Genomic DNA, 18291 nt, shown 5'->3' with positions numbered 1-18291 from the left:
TCAACACCTCTGAGAATGAGTATAGAGTATAGTGCACGCTACCACAATGTATATAGACTATAACACAGGTTCAAATTTACAGATAGAGAATAGTGCACGCCACCACAATGTATATAGACTATAACAGAGGAATTGATGTAAAGATTCAAAATCTCTGGTTGATACATTGCATAGAGAACAGGGGTGTTGAAGCACTGCTTCAACACCTCTGAAAATGAATAGAGTATAGCGCACGCTACCACAATGTATATAGACTATAACAGAGAAGTTGAAGTAAATCTTCAAAATCTCTGGCTGTATACATTGCATAGAGAACAGAGGTGTTGAAGCACTGCTTCAACACCTCTAAGAATGAATAGAGTATAGTGCACGCTTCCACAATGTATATAGACTATAACAGAGGAGTTGAAGTAAATCTTCAAAATCTCTGGCTGTATACATTGTATAGAGAACAGGGGTGTTGAAGCACTGCTTCAACACCTCTTGACAATGAATAGAGTATAGTGCACGCTTCCACAATGTATATAGACTATAACAGAGGAGTTGAAGTAAATCTTCAAAATCTCTGGCTGTATACATTGTATAGAGAACAGGGGTGTTGAAGCACACTGCTTCAACACCTCTGAGAATGAATAGAATATATACCGTGCACAGTATATACTGGTATAGAATATAACACCAGTGTATGTACTGTCACGGTGTATCGAGCATATCCATATAGTGTATAGAGTCTATGCACTGTGCTGATAAAAGATATCAATCTCAACTTGGTCTAAGCATTCTAGATTTAATATTTTTTTCTAGATTCAAATAATTCACTGTTCCAACGAATGTAATATTTAAGTGATAAATGATACTCAATACTAAATCGTTATTTTCTCTAGAGGCCCGCAAACTGTTTCATGCCGGCACCAGATTTAGGGTGATGAGGCGATTGGAAGGCATGGAAGTCAGAAATGGTTAATCTGTTTGCAAGTAATCTTAGGGAAACGTTGATCGTAATTATTTTGATGGCATGGCAGTCAAAAATGGTTTAACTGTTTGCAAGTATTCTAAGGGAAACGTTGATCGTAATTATTCACTTACGTTTCTCTGCAGCTGTCCGACGAGCCCGTTGAAAGTCATATTCTCGCGGTTCAGGACCACGCCGTAATTGTTGTCAGGGACTTCCGTTATATAATACCTTCAAATAACTCGTATAATATATGAGTTGTATGTCATCGTTTCTCCCAAAAAATTTTTTTGAATAAAACAGTATCATGGAATAAGAGCAACACCTTCTTATAACAGTGTGTGTATACCACGTGAAAAATGACGTCATATATGCTACGTCAGAAGGCAACATTTTCCTTGAAATGAACACTTAAATCAAAGATAACTTTTCTTTTACCAGCCATTTTAAATGAAATAAAGGGCAGTCTATGCCGCATAAAGAGCCACTCTTTCGATTTATTACTGGAGTTTGATAAGGTGATTAGTTTCTTCAAACACTTGGACAAACCGGTTTCCAAAATTATGTTTTGAGAGTGCTCCGTCAGACGACCGTATTATGAAGAGGTTTGTCGAAGCATTTATGACGCAATTTATCACGTGGTATACACACACTGTATACGGATGTTGCTCAATGCAGTGCGACTGAATATACTAACTTTCCCAAAGAAAGCAGTATCGGCCAGAGATAATCACTCTTTACCTTAAATGCATGCACTTATAAAATGTGTTTATGTTATAGAAATAATTATAATATCTACAACTGCTTTTCAAATGTATTTTCGAGTTATCGCATGTTCGAGTTATCGCAGATTTAATGCACATATATTTAAAATAAGGTGTGTTCATCCCTATAAACAAATACTTCCACCAATGATTCAATCATAGGTCAAGAGAAGACCATGTCACCGAAGCTTTGAACGAATTGTTCGTGTTCTGATGGTAAAACCGGAATGGTTAGAGATGGGTAACATATTATAATGCTTGATAGATTCATAGACATGCATATATATACATATAATTTTGTACAATGTAAATCCGGTTATATAATGGTACAATGAAGAGTTTATATAAAGACTTAATATATATGTAAACGATGTAATATCATAGCAATATCTTGCTGTGCGAATAGGACATTCGATACAGACAACATACCAATATGAGTTTATTTGCAGAAAGCATATGTTATTTATATGTCATGCATAGTTCACAACGACAATCTTACGTAAAGTTTAAAGTAACAGACAGTTGCTTTAAAACATCAATACAGAATCCGACGAATTGGTTCGATCCCGATGAATTTACTTTAATTACATTTGGCGAATACTGTAAAATATATTATGTGGATATAATACATGTAGATTATTTCTCAAACATTTCTTTACACCACTTATACATAACATAATGATGGAAGCCGAAAAATATGTATGTTACTACTAAATTGACGTTTTAAAAGTGCTTAAGTCAAATACACAAAAGTGTATCAACACTAAATACATTTAATTTTAAGAAAATATGTTTTATTTTTAGGTACTCCAATTAAAAAAAAAGAAATTTGTCGCTACATAATTCATTGCGTCCAGGAGCTTAAAAGCCTCCTTTTAGCCTTCTGTCGGTGACCCCGGCCCCGTGTTCAATCCGCTTAGTTTAGTACAAAACTTCTGTATATTTATCTTAACCTTTATTGCCCTATGCTGTCTTCTAGATGTCAGATCTGAATGTCCTGCTGTGCAGCACTGTAGGTTTAATTAAAGAAACGGACAAAATATCTTATAGTTTTATTTTGTCTCCCTACGTACTATTTTTATCACGGTATATTTGAAAAACCGTCTGCCTGGGGACAAACGTCTGTTTACTATATGATAATGTTTGGGGTCAGTATTTTACAGGTACCTAAATCAGGATCAAGATAACAAAACATAGTTGTTTGGATCATTTCAGGCATTTTGGGGTACTTTACCATTCCTATTATTCTAGCGCACTTTTGCATTTGAACAATTGCTTTTGGAACTACATAAACTTATCAGTATGATATATCGTCCTTACAATACCAGGCTCTCAAGCGCCCATAAACATTAACAAAATATACATATAGTATGCTTGTTAAAGCTGCACTCTCACAGATTTACCGTTTTTCCATCTTTTTTTATTTTTTGTCTTGGAATTAGCAAATTTTTGCTTAAATACCTGCTACCCAGTGATGCAAAACTGCTGACAAAAGATCAGATAGCAGATTATCATATTTCCATTCCAATATTTTTTATGGCTTAAACAGTTACTAGAAAAATGCATAACACATCCATTTGGGGACGGAAATATGAAAAGCTGAGATCTGCTCTTTTGTCAACAGTCTCTTATCACTGCTTTGCCGATATTTACGCAAAAATTTGATCGTTCCAAGACAAAAAATAAAAATGTTGTCAAAACGTTTAATCTGTGAGAGTGCAGCTTTAAGATTGGACCTACAACAAGAACGAAGGAGAAAAGTTTTGTGTTTTGGTTGTTTAAACCGACGTCTGCAATGAGGCAAATCCATGATTCCGTATGTATAAGTGGTGTAAAGTTATATTATTTTTTTAAACTTACGTAAAGTTGAGAGTAATTGCCAGTTCTCGAAGGATATCAATGCACCAGCCAGTGAAATATACGCCCTTGGCAGTGTTGTTAACTTTGATAACATATGGCGGGAACTAGATAGAATACAGAAGAGAGAGAAAGAGAGAGTGGCAGCTATCTGGCAGTGCAAAACAGTACGAATTTATTTAAAATTTAAATAACATAGTAGTACTACAGTATAATCGTGTTCTAACGCATTGGTAGATTAGTGTCGATGCGTCATAAACATAAATGTTGAACATGTTCCGTTCTTACGTATGTTTATCACAGAGTAAATATGTATAGATATGTATAAATAAAACAACTGAAAATGGCACCAAAATTACGAGCAGATTACGAAAAACATGCGCGTCTTAAAGCCAAAAGGTATTGAGATATTGATATTGTTCTTTTTGAACTCTTGGCCCAATTTCTCAAAACAATCTTAAGCGTAACTAACTGAAGAATCTCATTTCATACAGCAAAATTACTCACTATATTATGATTTTGTAAAACAAAAAGTAATCTATCTTGTTAATCTCAAATATTATTTCCTTTACAAGCCTCAAAACTCTAAACTTAAAAGAGAGAATATAACATCACTTATACCAAATAAAAAATAGTTTGCTGAGCTTAGTCTTGTTATAAGGGACTTAAGATGTTTCGAGAAATTGGGGCATCGTCTTTTTTCGATATATAGTTCTTTAATCTTTATAAATGAATTATAAGAACAGTCATCCTATATGTTGCTCATCCCTTTTAAAGGGACTATACACCTGATTGGCACCAAAAAAGTTTTTTTTCTGTAAAGAATCTCAGGACGATTATTTAATAAAATGTTTTACTCTTTTATAACATAATTGTTTATGCATTGTACACATTGATACCAAGTTTATGTCAGTTTTCGTCAATTTCTTATTGCTATATCATCATACGATGCATAGCCCCTTTAATGTGCTAGAAAAGCAATCGTGTGATAAAACACCGAAGTTTTACGTTGCTCACCTCAATGACTGAGACGTGGAATCGTCTCATGTTATAACCACTGTTAACGTTTGGAAAAAGGTCTGCAGTTAAAACCAACTCGCCCGCCGGAGTCACGTAACCGACAGAGGAAAAGTCACGACCGGTCTGTATCCAAAGCAACGTCTCGATGAGTATCCCCCCGCAGCCGGCAAGGGTACTAACTTTTTCAGAAGCCTGTCCAAATTCCATTAGAATAATTGACATTTTCGGCTTGGTTAGCATAAGTAGTTTTTTTTCGCATTAACGTATCAATTTAAAATTAGTAGATACATACTATTTCTATCTCATTGAAATAATATTCTGGATGCTCGCTTTACGTCGTTGCGAAATGAAATGAACATCACGTTGGGATTTTTATGAGATTTATTCCATAACTACCATTGGAAGTAAGCATGTGCGTTTCATAAAGTTTATGTTGGGCATTTCAAAAATGAATATCTTGTAAAGATAAAACAAGCTCTATCAACATACCTGTTCTAAGTTACGAATAAAGCTGCGTTTCCAATCGTCAGCGTGCGGCTCTTCGGCGAGGCCCAAAGTAACGTTTGACGTTACGTCCAAACTCACCGTCCTGAGTGAGCTCGTAAAAACCTAGGGTTAAAGATTTTTTGACAGCTTAGTTTTGTTTTTGGTTCAAATATTTATTATAATACTTAAAGTTTAAAATAAAATCGAAATATTCGTCACGAATTTTTTAAAAGAACAAATGACATTATGCATGTGTAAATACATAAAATCATATGATAAATAATGACATTTTCCTTGAAAAAAAATGAATAAGATTTTATATTGTCCTCATAAACAATTCAGTACTAAAGGTGTGTGCATTTGGTCAATGGTGTTTACCTCATGTTTGTCATAAATGATCTCTGGAACAGGAACTACTAAAACATTGTCTAGGTCAAAGGCGTTTCTTTTCACCTCCTCTAAATTGACGTCACCGTATACCGCTACCACCCAGCGAGATAAGTTGCGTAAAACTGTTTTATTCGCGTTATACTTGGAATCGAAATCATTGGCCTGTAAGTGATATAAAGATTGTATCAAACAAACTGCATTAGCATGTATATTTAACCTATGTCTGACAAAATAGTGAATGGTGAATTTAAACAAAATGTAGCATAGAACAAGACCATCCTAAAGCGCGTTTGGCGCTTTGATTTGATATACGATTTGTGATTGTTTTAGTTGGTGTATCGAAAAATGTTAATAAATACCCGCTATATTTAAATTAACATATATATCAAAAAAAGATAATTTAAACAAAAGCACGGCAAGCGGATTCCAATGCGCTTACGATTTCCTTATTTAATCATGATAAGGCCATAGTAATGTACCGAGTTTCATGATAATTTCTTGAATAGCAGGGGCCTAATTAAAAAGCATCTCACGAAGAAAAATAGAGTTTTCTAAGTTGGATTTATAATATCTAACAATGCTTTTACATCAAAAGTATGAATATAATCAAGAAAACACTCTAAATAAAATTATATGAATAAATTTGATGACAAAAAGTGGGTATGTTAAAAATTCGAAAAAAGAAAATATTCATTAAGCAGTTTTAATGATATGGCCCCATGTACCCAAGTTATGGCTACCAAGTTTTTATTGATGACAATGACGCTGATGGCTTTGACAAAGGCTTTGACAAAATATTGATGGTTCTTTTACTATCAGACGGGCTAATTATAAACAAATAAACCATTAATTGTCAACCAATAAACCAAACAATTGTTATAACCTCTTTGAGCACGGTATTTACACAGGCCTGCCTGCACAGTACCACAAAATCGACCTTGTCCTGCGTGCGCGTCGTGAATCCGTTCAAGTTTGTGTACGAACGTTTAACGTCAGTGCTGAGCACGTGCAGCTCATCCACGTGATACAGTGCATACAGGACGCGACGGGCGGACATCGCGTCTAGCAAGGGCGATAACTCTAGTACTGTAAACAAAATTGAATATATTTATTTTTGAGAATAAAGGAAGCATTGAAAGCGGTTTCGCCATTTTCTTCTGATAATTCATTAAAAGTGACACTCGTATTTAAAATCAATACATACACATTTATAACAAACATAAATTTTGAGCGATAAACCTTTAACTTCTCACTTAATAATGCATTTAAATATCAATTACTGACTACAAGATTGTAACCGGTATCCTTCATAAGAACCATTGTTTTCGAAATGTATTCATCCTTTTTGGTTAATTAAAAAATGTATAACTTATCTGGGAGTAAGAGTGCATCTTTAATACTTGTAATAAGTCATAAGTATAATAGCAAGATTAAAGGGACTGCATACAAATACGTCAATAAAGTGTTTCAGTAGACGAGGATACCAAGCCCTAGAACTACTTTCTTCGAACTTGGAATCGACAGCTTAACCAGTCTTATTAGATATTGAACATTGTTTTAACATTAAGGAAAATAATGCCTATTCTTCTAAAAACACAATACGTATAAATCCCATACATTGCAAAAAATTGACATTCTATTAAATTGCCATTATCCTACACAGAATGAACAAATAGAACTACATATGAAAAACAACATACATGTATAATTTTCGTAGATGACGATGACGTATTTCAAATCCAAACGCTCCACCAAGGAGGCAATAACCAGTGGACCGGAATACAAGGTCTTTCCTAAGACTAGGTTATCCTTGAGACCATTATCGGTGCTTGGAGCTGGAGTGCTTGTGGAGAAATCTGCTGGTTTGCGGTATAAGCCACATCGCCTGTTATCTGGAGTTGTTCCCAGGTTGGTCGCCATCACCTATAAGAAGGTTATACATGAATTGTTACGCAACGAACCATGTACGTTGTGTATCATGCACTAGTTTAGCCACGTGGCTGTCTTGTATCATATCAACGAGAGGGCTATGAAGGTAACATTCATTTAATATAGCTTATGTATACGGAATCTTTTTTACCGCTATCGACTTGTCGACCGACAACTTGAAATACACGACAAGTTGTAAGATTCGTTCGGATTTGGTCGATGATTATCGCGCAATTGTCAACTTGTCAACGTAATGTGTATGGCTAGAAGTTTAAAATATAACGAAACTTCTACGTATATCGAAACTTCTACTCATATTGCTACGAAATTTGTAAGTCGAAGTTAGGGGCTCCAAACGCCAAGCGGTTGCGCACAAGTAGAATTATGAGTTCAAACGCAAAGTGATTACACACAAGCAGAAATTATGTGCCCCAATGCCAAGTAGTTTCTCACAAGTCGAAAATAGGGCTCATAACGCCAATTAGTTGCCATAGGGCGAAAATAGGGCTCATAACGCCAATTAGTTGCCATAGGGCGAAATTAGGGCTCATAACGCCAATTAGTTGCCATAGGGCGAAATTAGGGCTCATAACGCCAATTAGTTGCCATAGGGCGAAATTAGGGCTCATAACGCCAATTAGTTGCCATAGGGCGAAATTAGGGCTCATAACGCCAAGTACTTGCGCACAAGATGATATAAGGTCTCATAACGCCAAGTACTTGCGCACAAGACGAGATAAGGTCTCATACCGCCAAGTAGTTGCCATAGAGTGAAAATAGGGCTCATAACGCCAAGTAGTTGTCAAAGGACGAAAATAGGGCTCATTACGCCAAGTACTTGCGCACAAGATGATATAAGGTCTCATAACGCCAAGTACTTGCGCACAAGACGAGATAAGGTCTCATAACGCCAAGTAGTCTTGCGCAAGACGAAATTAGGGCTCATAACGCCAATTAGTTGTCATAGGACGAAAATAGGGCTCATAACGCCAAGTACTTGCGCACAAGACAAGATTGGGTCTTATAACGCCAAGTAGTTGCGCATAGGACGAGATAAGGTCTCATAACGCCAAGTAGTTGCCATAGGACGAAATTAGGGCTCATAACGCCAAGTACTTGCGCACAAGACAAGATTAAGTCTCATATCGCTAAGTAGTTGCGCATAGGACGAGATAAGGTCTCATAACGCCAAGTAGTTGCCATAGGACGAAATTAGGGCTCATAACGCCAAGTAGCTGCCATAGGACGAAATTAGGGCTCATAACGCCAAGTAGTTGCGCATAGGACGAGATAAGGTCTCATAACGCCAAGTAGTTGCCATAGGACGAAATTAGGGCTCATAAAGCCAAGTAGTTGCCATAGGAAGAAATTAGGGCTCTTAACGTCAAGTAGTTGTGCACAAGACGAAATTTGGTCTCATAACGCTAAGTAGTTGCACACAAGACGAAATTAGGTCTCATAACGCTAAGTAGTTGCGCACAAGACGAAATTAGGTCTCATAACGCTAAGTAGTTGCGCACAAGACGAGATTAGGGCTCATAACGCCAAGTAGTTGCCATAGGACGAAATTAGGGCTCATAAAGCCAAGTAGTTGCCATAGGAAGAAATTAGGGCTCTTAACGTCAAGTAGTTGTGCACAAGACGAAATTTGGTCTCATAACGCTAAGTAGTTGCACACAAGACGAAATTAGGTCTCATAACGCCAAGTAGTTGCGCACAAGACGAGATTAGGTCTCATAACGCCAAGAAGTTGCGCACACGACAATATTTGGTCTCATAACGCCAATTAGCTGCGCACAAGTCAAAATTAGGTCTCATAACGCCAAAAAGTTGCGCACACGACACTATTTGGTCTCATAACGCCAAGTAATGGCGCACAAGAAGAAATTAGGGGCTCAAAACGCTTAGTAGTTGCACAATGGTCGAAACTAGGGCTCATTATGCCAAGCAGTTGTGCAATGCAGATCGATAAATGCAGGAAGTATAAATTCGATGAAATAAGTAGAAAAGGCCTTATATAGTTTATAAATGATGTAAAGGATATTCAGTCACCTTGTGTTTGTCCTGACATGACCGATATTTATATTGGAGCTATGTTTTAATAGGCGAATATTGTATTAAGAATAGAAAGGGTGATTTACAGTCCAATCTAAAACAATTTAATAGAAAATGGAGGAATGCAAGGATTATAGTTGTTCAGGTATTTACCAGAAGATATCCCTGGAACTTGACAACAATTTAAATCATTGTCTTCTTAGTCATTTGTGTACAGTTGTAACATTATAGATCACTAGATTAAAGCCAGGAAGGTTTATAAAAGTAATGATAAATACAGTCGAACCCCGTTGGCTCGAACTCCCAGGGACCGGCGAAATAACCCGTAGCCTCGGGAACTTCGAGCCAAGCGGGAATGCTTCGGTATAAAGACATTGGTCGTTTAAATCCGGTTCGAGCCAACGAGGAAATCGAACCAAGCGAGTTCGAGCCAACAGGGTTCGACTGTATACTTTGAAAATTACAGAGAAAAAATAGAACAGCCCAAAGAAAGAGTGTATGCAGTAAGTTGTGGTCAGACACCACTAAACAGATTCCCAAGATATTCTATAGTCAATTGATCAATATGCGTAACACTGATTTCTTGGTTCACGACTCTCAACACCATACATAGGGAGAAAGCTCCACTTGTGTACTGTTCATTGAACAACGCTAGAAAAAAAGTTACGTTTTTCCTAGAAAAAATAAAAATTGGTTGAATGTAGCCACTGTACGTGTATCCGGTAAAAATATGGCGAACTAGGACCATTCGGAACACTCGGACAATTTTTATCGAAAATAACCTCGGATTTATTTGGACGGTTTACATACTCAAAAAGCGGTACGTCCGCTGCAAGCAGATCGCGTAGTTAATTTATTTAGCAGTTAAACTTTATGACTTAACTCTTGGGAATCTTAATTGTGTTTGCAATAATACAGTTCACTGGCAATCAATGTAAACTTAGATCAATATAAATAATACTGTAATACACTACTATTAATCAAAGATAAAATTTAAAAAAAAGTACAAACTACTTCAATTGATATACCGGCATACAACCGAGGTTGTTTTCGATAAAAATGGCCTAGGAGTTCCGAATGTACGAGGACAAACAAAGCGGTGAATATCTAAACAATAAAAAGTAAACCAAGCAGATCCAGCATGTTCAGCATGTTTTTGAAATCACAAACCATTCAGCTTCAAAACCTATCAAAATGGAAGGTACCCAATTGTCTGAGATGGTATAACCATGCTTTGATGCACGGTCATCTGAATTAAAGGGACTGTACACCAGATTGGCACCAAAAGAAGTTTTTTTTTTCTGTAACGAATCTCAGGACAATTATTTAATAAAATGTGTTACTCTTTGATATCATAATTGTAAAAAAAAATGCCAAATTGTAAAAAAATATCGGGTCGGATTCGAACCGGTGTCGCCAAAATTGCAGTCCAGTGTTGTATCAACTGTGCTACGAAGGCTTACACTAAACAGTTGGATAATTTAAGCTATAAACCTTACTTGGTAATATCTCGTGATAACATCGACTACCCAATCACGCATAAGGAATGCATTCTACTAGATAGATATACCTAGTGAATTTTTTAAAGGAAAAATACGAAAAAAAATACGAAAAATAGATTAATCGTAAACTATGTGGTACTTCAGTAATAGTAAGTTTCAATGCATTGTACACATCGATACCAAGTTTATGTCAGTTTTCGACAATTTTCTTTCCCCCCCCCCCCCCCCGCTATTTCATCATACGGAGAACAGTCCCTTTAAAATAAATAAGGCATGTACTGATGATGAGTACGCACTTAAGAATTGGCTTAATTTGCCTTTGTGGACCCAGACGAATGAATAAAACTCGATTCTCTATTGCAATCGATTCTAAAAGCGAAGCACCTAGCGTTCCTTCATTCAAATGATAGTTTGTGTTCAAATTACGCTATAATAGTTTCTCTTAAAAGGGCAAAATGATCAGCATTATTGAAATTGCAGCAGATTAATATTTCTGCCAGTATGAGATTATCGAGTTTTACCACAAAACCAATGGAAAATATTTCACCCAAAAACGCACGTTTCGACTTTATGTGGATTGAGAATTTACTGTATATAAAGACCAGTCGACCCCATCAAGCTTAAGCTTGCTTTTCTCTGAAGGCATCAGCTGGCCTTAATGGTCATGCTTTAAGACATCAGTTTAACATCGCGAAGTGAAATACGACCTTTGTGTACTGGCGTGGATTTGTGATGGGTATATATATACAGGGTGAGAAAACACGGTCATGGCTTTTGTAAAAAAAAAGTTATTTAGAAATTAACGTCACTTAATTGTTAGTTTACATCGGTTGTGATCCGTGGTGACCTTTGTGAGAACCCCTTAAAGTCATGTAATTCCTCACCATGCATAATAAAAGTGTACATAACGAAAACGATTTTAAGTGTTGAATACAAGTGAAATTTGTTGAATTAAAATTAACTTTCATTCTTCTGTTATTTAAAAACCTTCATATAATTTTATGCAATTTTCGACGCTTTATTAATACTCTCTCTTATTTATATTTCAGTTATATTCCAGTTACGTTCATTTTTTTTCTAAAACTAAAACTTTTGTACATTCCACCACCCTTGGTCAAAGAGATTTTGGCACTCTTTTATTAAATTCTAAAATGCTTCTTTAACTCTAAACGCATGAATAACAAAAATACAACTCTTACGCACTTTACAACTGACATATGTAATGGTTGTCTTTAAATTGCCTACGGAAACTTTCTTTCCAATCATGACTGGATATCGATACAGACTTCGATTAAAGAATTTCACAATATAATTGAACTACGCCTAATCTATACATTAATAATCAAGGGTAAACCTCCATGACAGTTCTATTGATAAGTGTATTGTATGCAGTTACTGTTACATTACCGCATTATTTGCACACCGCTACGTCGTTAAAATGAAATTGTTTCCCACCACAATACTCCTGGGAATAACTTTTAATTCATCTATTTGAGGTAAAACGCGAAACTGGTTGACACGAATTTGAGCATATGCTAGATAGGAAATGTTGATTTTTTACATTTTCAGTACTTATAACCCAAATAAAAATAGATGTAACGAAAAAAACGGGAGCAGTGACATACGTAGTTCATTGGTATGTTTGAAAGTACCATTAAGTTTAGAATATCCCATGTTTAAATACAGTCGTACCCCGTTAGCTCGAACTCGCTTGGGTCGATTTCCTGGTTGGCTCGAACTGAATGTTAAGGACCGATTTCGTATCCACTAAATGTTATCACTCGAGGTATTTTCGCCGGTCCCTGAACGTTCCGGCCAATGGGATTCAACTGTATATATGAAGTACCTATATTTTTCCAACCTTCCGGGAAATAGTACCCTGAATTTATTATCAAGCAATAACTATTATCATGAATAAAATATTGCATTTTTAAAATTGCGGCTTAAAATGTTCATGGGTTTTACATTGGGTGAACAAAGCGAATACACAAATGAAACGGTAAGCATCTGTCTTTCAAACATGTACAGACAGAGCAAAGATAAATTATAGAACAGAACAGAACATTTATTTTCCAGAAGATTATAGACCCATGTGGCCGAATGTCATACAAAATGGCGACAAGTACAAAACATACATATACAACTGGATAACTCTTTGTTTTGGTCAAAGTTAACCTAAATCTGTATTGATTGGTCAATATTTATCCAAGAATAACTATCGATCAATCAAATAATTCAAATGTGCAAACTGGCTAAAATATGGCATGTGGACAACTCATTAAGGTTAATGACTTACACTATGTTTTAAAATGTAAGTATACATACATGTTTATATACCAATTCGGTTATAAATTGATAAGAAAGAGTTCACGGTCGCGTTTTACTTTGAGATGCCGGTAAGTTTATATTTCTTTGGTGTAATTTGTAAAGATACGTCCATGTACAAACGTACCAAACAAATTATATAAGAAGCTTTTCGGGATGTATATAGATTGCAAAATGGTCATCTCATGTTCGATTTCAATTGAAAACATTACACAATGAAATAGCTGTAATGAACTAGAATTTCGTGTTATTTGTTTTTACCAGGAAGCATTACCTTTTCAAATGGGATCATGCATTCGGAACAGCTCGGCCATTTTCCATCGAAAACAACATGGGATGTTTGCCGCTACATCAGAAGAAGTAGTTCGTATTTAATAATACGAGTAGTATCAATTGAGTGTAGTGTTTAAACGTGTTTTTGGTATTACTATGTTAGCTTAATTGCCGATGAAGTGTATCATTGCATAAATAATTAAGATTCCCAGAGTAAAGGCATTAAGTTAAACTGCTAAATTGAAATTATTACGCGATCTACATGCAGCGTAGGTAAATGTAAAGATTTCTGACATTTTATACTGTCCATTTAAATCCGAAGTTGTTTTCGATGGAAAATGGCCGAGGGTGTCCGATTGTACATTATGGTATTGAAATCAACATTGTGGTCAATGACGCCATATAATGCCTAGTGTATTTGTATTTAAACATGATAACTGAAATACCTACCTCACTCGAGGGACCACCAATATCACCCCAGACAATGATAGGTGCCCGTGTCGTATGCAAGACCACGTGGGAAAAGCGATGAACTTCCGGTGTAAGCTCGAGCAATACTATGACGTCAACTGTGGTGTTCCGGTCCAGGAATCGGACTGAAACGTTCAAAACAGTGATAAACAACATTTATATGTGCCAATATTCTTGTACACCATTCTTTTTATTTAAATTGACCGATAGCTCAGAATTGCAAATAGGCATTACAAAATATAAGGCATTCGAAAACACTACAAAGTCAAATATTCATTGTAGGTTATTTGTTTCTGGGACATTTTTCGTGTGTATGTGCGCGCGTGTGTGCGTGTGTATTGTCCAGACGCCTATGATTTGTATTCATGAACAACATAGGATACTCTAAGTATTTTAGATAATTGTTTTGAGTTGAATTTTGTTCTATTCTATGCTTGTATAAATGGGAAAAGGGGATGTGAATGTTATTGTTGATATAGTTCATACAAAATATATAAAATATAGATATGCTTATTTAATTCCAGCGACGTCATCTGCAAAACCTTATGTATGGTACTGTTTTGGTGGCACTTTTAACACGTTGATCTAATATAATAAAATTGCTTTTGCGATCTTCATGCATTTTAAGCAATATGATTTCATCAATACACACCTGTCTTTTGGACGTCATAAACGTCATAGGCGTCGACTTTGTACACAATGACGTCATACGTTACAAATTGCATGTTGAACGTCATGTCCGCCATGTCGTAAGTCTCAGAAGCAATGGCACCTAGAAATAGAAAACAGGATGTAAGATATTTTGTCTCTGTTAACTCAGGAGTTGATATTTCGGCAGCAGTAACAAACGTAAGAGTGTTGGTAGTTATATGTACATGTATACATTCGAACCCCGATGGCTCGATTTCGCTTGGCTCGATTTCGTCGTTAGCTCGAACTGAATGTTAAAGACCGCTTTTGTTTATACTGAAATGTTATCATTCATGCTTGGCTCAAATTTCCCCGAGGGTCGAAGTATTTTCGCCGGACCATGAGAGTTCGAGCCAAAGGGGTTCGTATACATATACTTTTGACACTACGTTTTTCTACTCTGCACATGTTCTATGATGGGTGATTATTAGATTGAAGGTAGCACTTAAGAAATACAGTGGAACCGCGTTGTCTCGAATTTGCATGGCTCGATTTCTTCGTTGGCTCGAACTGGATGATTAGGGTCGATTTCTATATACTGAAGGCAAACATTCCCGTTGGCTCGAATTATCATAGGCTCGAGGTATTTTCGCCGGTCCCTGGGAGTTCGTGCTAACGGGGTTCGACTGTATTTATTCATTTTTAAGTGGGTCCTTTTTTGTTACACCATTATAAGTTCATCATAATGGGTATATTCTGAAACAATACATTTGCAAAGAACAAAATGCCGGAACGAAATTGAACACAAGTAAAAGTCAATACGCGCATTTTGAAAACGAATTAATTAAGTGTATTAAAAAAGGAACAGCTTACCAATAACCAATGGTTCATCGTTTTGTCCAAATGTTTCGCCCACAAAAAACATCGTAAATCCGAAGAGAACAGACCACATTTTGAAAATACAGGAACTCTATTAAAAGCTACCTGTTCCCAACTAAACAACGTTATAGCTATTTGTCAGAAATGTTTCAATACATCTATAGAATCGTTTAACGTTCGATAAAAACTACCAAGATTCGTCAATCAACGTCTAACGCCGAACTCTCTCGGGATGCGGATCCAATTTTGCTATTGTGAACATAACCGATTTCCGATCCCAGGTGGGCAGTTCATGGTTCAAACTAGGAAAATCTATTGCCTCTGTAGTGAGATTTTTCCCTTCATCGGTAAATCGTATGGCACTTGTTATAATACAAATGTAATTACGGGATCAATCTTTCGTATTTGTTTAAGTCTGTTTAGTTCGTATTTCAATAAAAAAAGACAATCAACTCCGCACACGCGTCTGCATGAGATCCGAATCAATTAAATCCAGGAGAGAAAATAAGCTCTGCTTTCGTTTTAATCCATTTCAATATATCACGAATAGAATATCCTCTGTTCTGTTGCAAAAAAGTGTCCACTCATGTTTTTGTCATTGAATATATGTTTCTCACAAAAGCTTGTGTGTGATGTTTCATATTACAATATTGAGAAGTAAATGGATTTTGTTGTTGTTTTTGTTTTTTTAATTTAAATAGCTAACATTTAAAATGTTTTGGGGCCTTTCCCGCGTTATTGTGACGTCATTTGATAAAATGTTTCCGGTTACGGTCGGGTCGTTTAATTAAATGAATGTGTGAGAAAGGAAAACTGTTTTACACAATTGTTGAATAAAATAATGAACTATTGGTGTAAATATAAGTAATGAATTGTGGGATTGATGTCATTATCGGGGATATGAACGCAATTGGGTTGGTCAAAGAACGCGTCGAGTCCTTCGGACTCCACACACTTAGACCACCTCAACTGCGATTATACCCCGATAATGACATCAATCCCGCAATTCATTCCTTAAATATACACGCCATAATGCGTAAGTGAATTGGCCGAACAGAACGTCTTATGGCGTCAAAAGGAATACTATTCCATGTCTGATTTAAAACCCTTTCACTGCCAACGCTGAAATTACCAAATGACGTCGCCTGTGCCAAACGTGTAATTTAGCGCATTTCAAGAACGTCGCAAATTAGGAAATACACATATCAGTATGACATACGCTCAGTAAAGGTTAAATAGTTTCCTTTCCTCTTTTGTTTTATGTATGCTTTTGAGGCTGTTAAAGATGAACACATTTGAAGGTTTTAAAAATTACCACATTTTTATTTTGTAAACATGTTTTTAAAGATAAACATAGTCTATAAAGGTAACATTTGGTAATTTAAAATATAAACACACATAATTTTATGTTATTTTAAGATAAACATAGGTATTTAAACGATAAGCATACACAGGAGATGGAAGAACTTGATACTGCACAGAGTTTGGGATGCAGCCAATGCCGGAATAAGTTGCACACCCTTGTACCATTTATTACTTAAAAGCGTTTTAGGAGAGTTAGTTTTATTCCCAATGATGACATGAGGTTGTTGGTTTGTAACAACAACTTGCCATTAAATCTATTCATGAATCACACATGCCATATTTTTGAAAGGCTCCTTAGGGGATTTTGTTCAGAATTCCACGGAATTTGAGTCCCATACCGGCGGATTTTCATAATCACCATTTTCATAATTTTTAATTCTGGAGGATATTCATCCCTCCACTGGGGAACCGGAGGATGGTTCGAAATCCCGGGGGATTCCCCCCCCCCCGCCGGGGGATATGGCATGTATAATGAATGAATAAGTTCTCTAAATCATCATTATTTTTTAGCTTATTCGTCAGCACGCTACATGCTGGGAGGAGAGTTGCCATTTCTTCGTTATATTTTTAATACAAAAATGTACATCGAAACTGCTTTATTAATTTAAGCATTGAAAGACAATGAATGATCAATAACAAACTGACTAAAGTCTTGTGCATGATGCTTTTCTCATTTTAGATATTTTTGACTTATCTCTATTAGCAGACACTAGCGTTGATAACTAGTTCAATGGCGATATTTATACATCCAAACAACAGTAAATAACACTGAAAAAACTACACATTTTCCAACAAGTTACAAATCAAACATTAAGTGCTTTTTTGTTCATGAACAAACATGAACCCTTTTTGATGGAAAAAAATACAGATACTTTTCATGCCGATCTCAATATCAATTATATTTATGCAGAAAATAATATTCAATTTAAATTTTCGACCACCCTTTTCAATACCATTCCGTCCATGGACTCTTAACGGAATTCCAATACGGCAATTCCAGTTCTGACAACTAGGTTTAAATCATTACCTTGCAATGTGTACGCAAGCACTAGTTCTCTAACCATAGAAAATTGAGTGATTAAGCCAAACCCAAATACGCATTGTCTTCGGTATACAAAATTAAATGGTATTTGGGTTTTATGAGTCTTTAGATTGAAGAACAAGAACCAAACTTCCTCGCTTTAGTTCAAGTGGTCTAAGTCGGATAGACATGTCCACGAAGTTGTCTATCCTATACATAAGGGCAGAAACGTAAATGTTAATTATGTGTTCCTTTGAGTCAGACTTTAAGTGTCTAATATGTTGTTCACCTTAGAGTGATATGCGTAGAAAACATTGAATTATATCAAACTTGCCTAGCTTAGTTAAATTTAATAATTTATATCAGATGCTA

The 18291-nt window shown here is 35.9% G+C and overlaps 1 protein-coding gene across 1 annotated transcript in view; it reads right to left on the bottom strand.

Annotated features, from left to right (window-relative positions):
• Positions 1-15747, bottom strand: part of LOC128209116 (uncharacterized) — a 41143-nt gene extending 25396 nt beyond the window's left edge. Inside the window, exons 1-10 of the mRNA XM_052912990.1 lie at positions 15528-15747; positions 14677-14796; positions 14004-14149; positions 7170-7392; positions 6353-6555; positions 5458-5631; positions 5083-5202; positions 4591-4785; positions 3577-3680; positions 1087-1183 (exon numbers count right to left, since the gene is read on the bottom strand). Coding sequence (XP_052768950.1) covers positions 1087-1183; positions 3577-3680; positions 4591-4785; positions 5083-5202; positions 5458-5631; positions 6353-6555; positions 7170-7392; positions 14004-14149; positions 14677-14796; positions 15528-15606 — 1461 coding nt within the window. The 5' untranslated portion in view covers positions 15607-15747. The remainder of the gene's footprint in view (positions 1-1086; positions 1184-3576; positions 3681-4590; positions 4786-5082; positions 5203-5457; positions 5632-6352; positions 6556-7169; positions 7393-14003; positions 14150-14676; positions 14797-15527) is intronic.
• Positions 15748-18291: the final 2544 nt, after the last annotated feature.

This window comes from Mya arenaria, chromosome 11 (assembly GCF_026914265.1).
Source record: "Mya arenaria isolate MELC-2E11 chromosome 11, ASM2691426v1".
In the NCBI taxonomy this organism is placed as follows: Eukaryota; Metazoa; Mollusca; class Bivalvia; order Myida; family Myidae; genus Mya; species Mya arenaria.
This window is presented reverse-complemented; position numbering and strand designations above follow the sequence as displayed.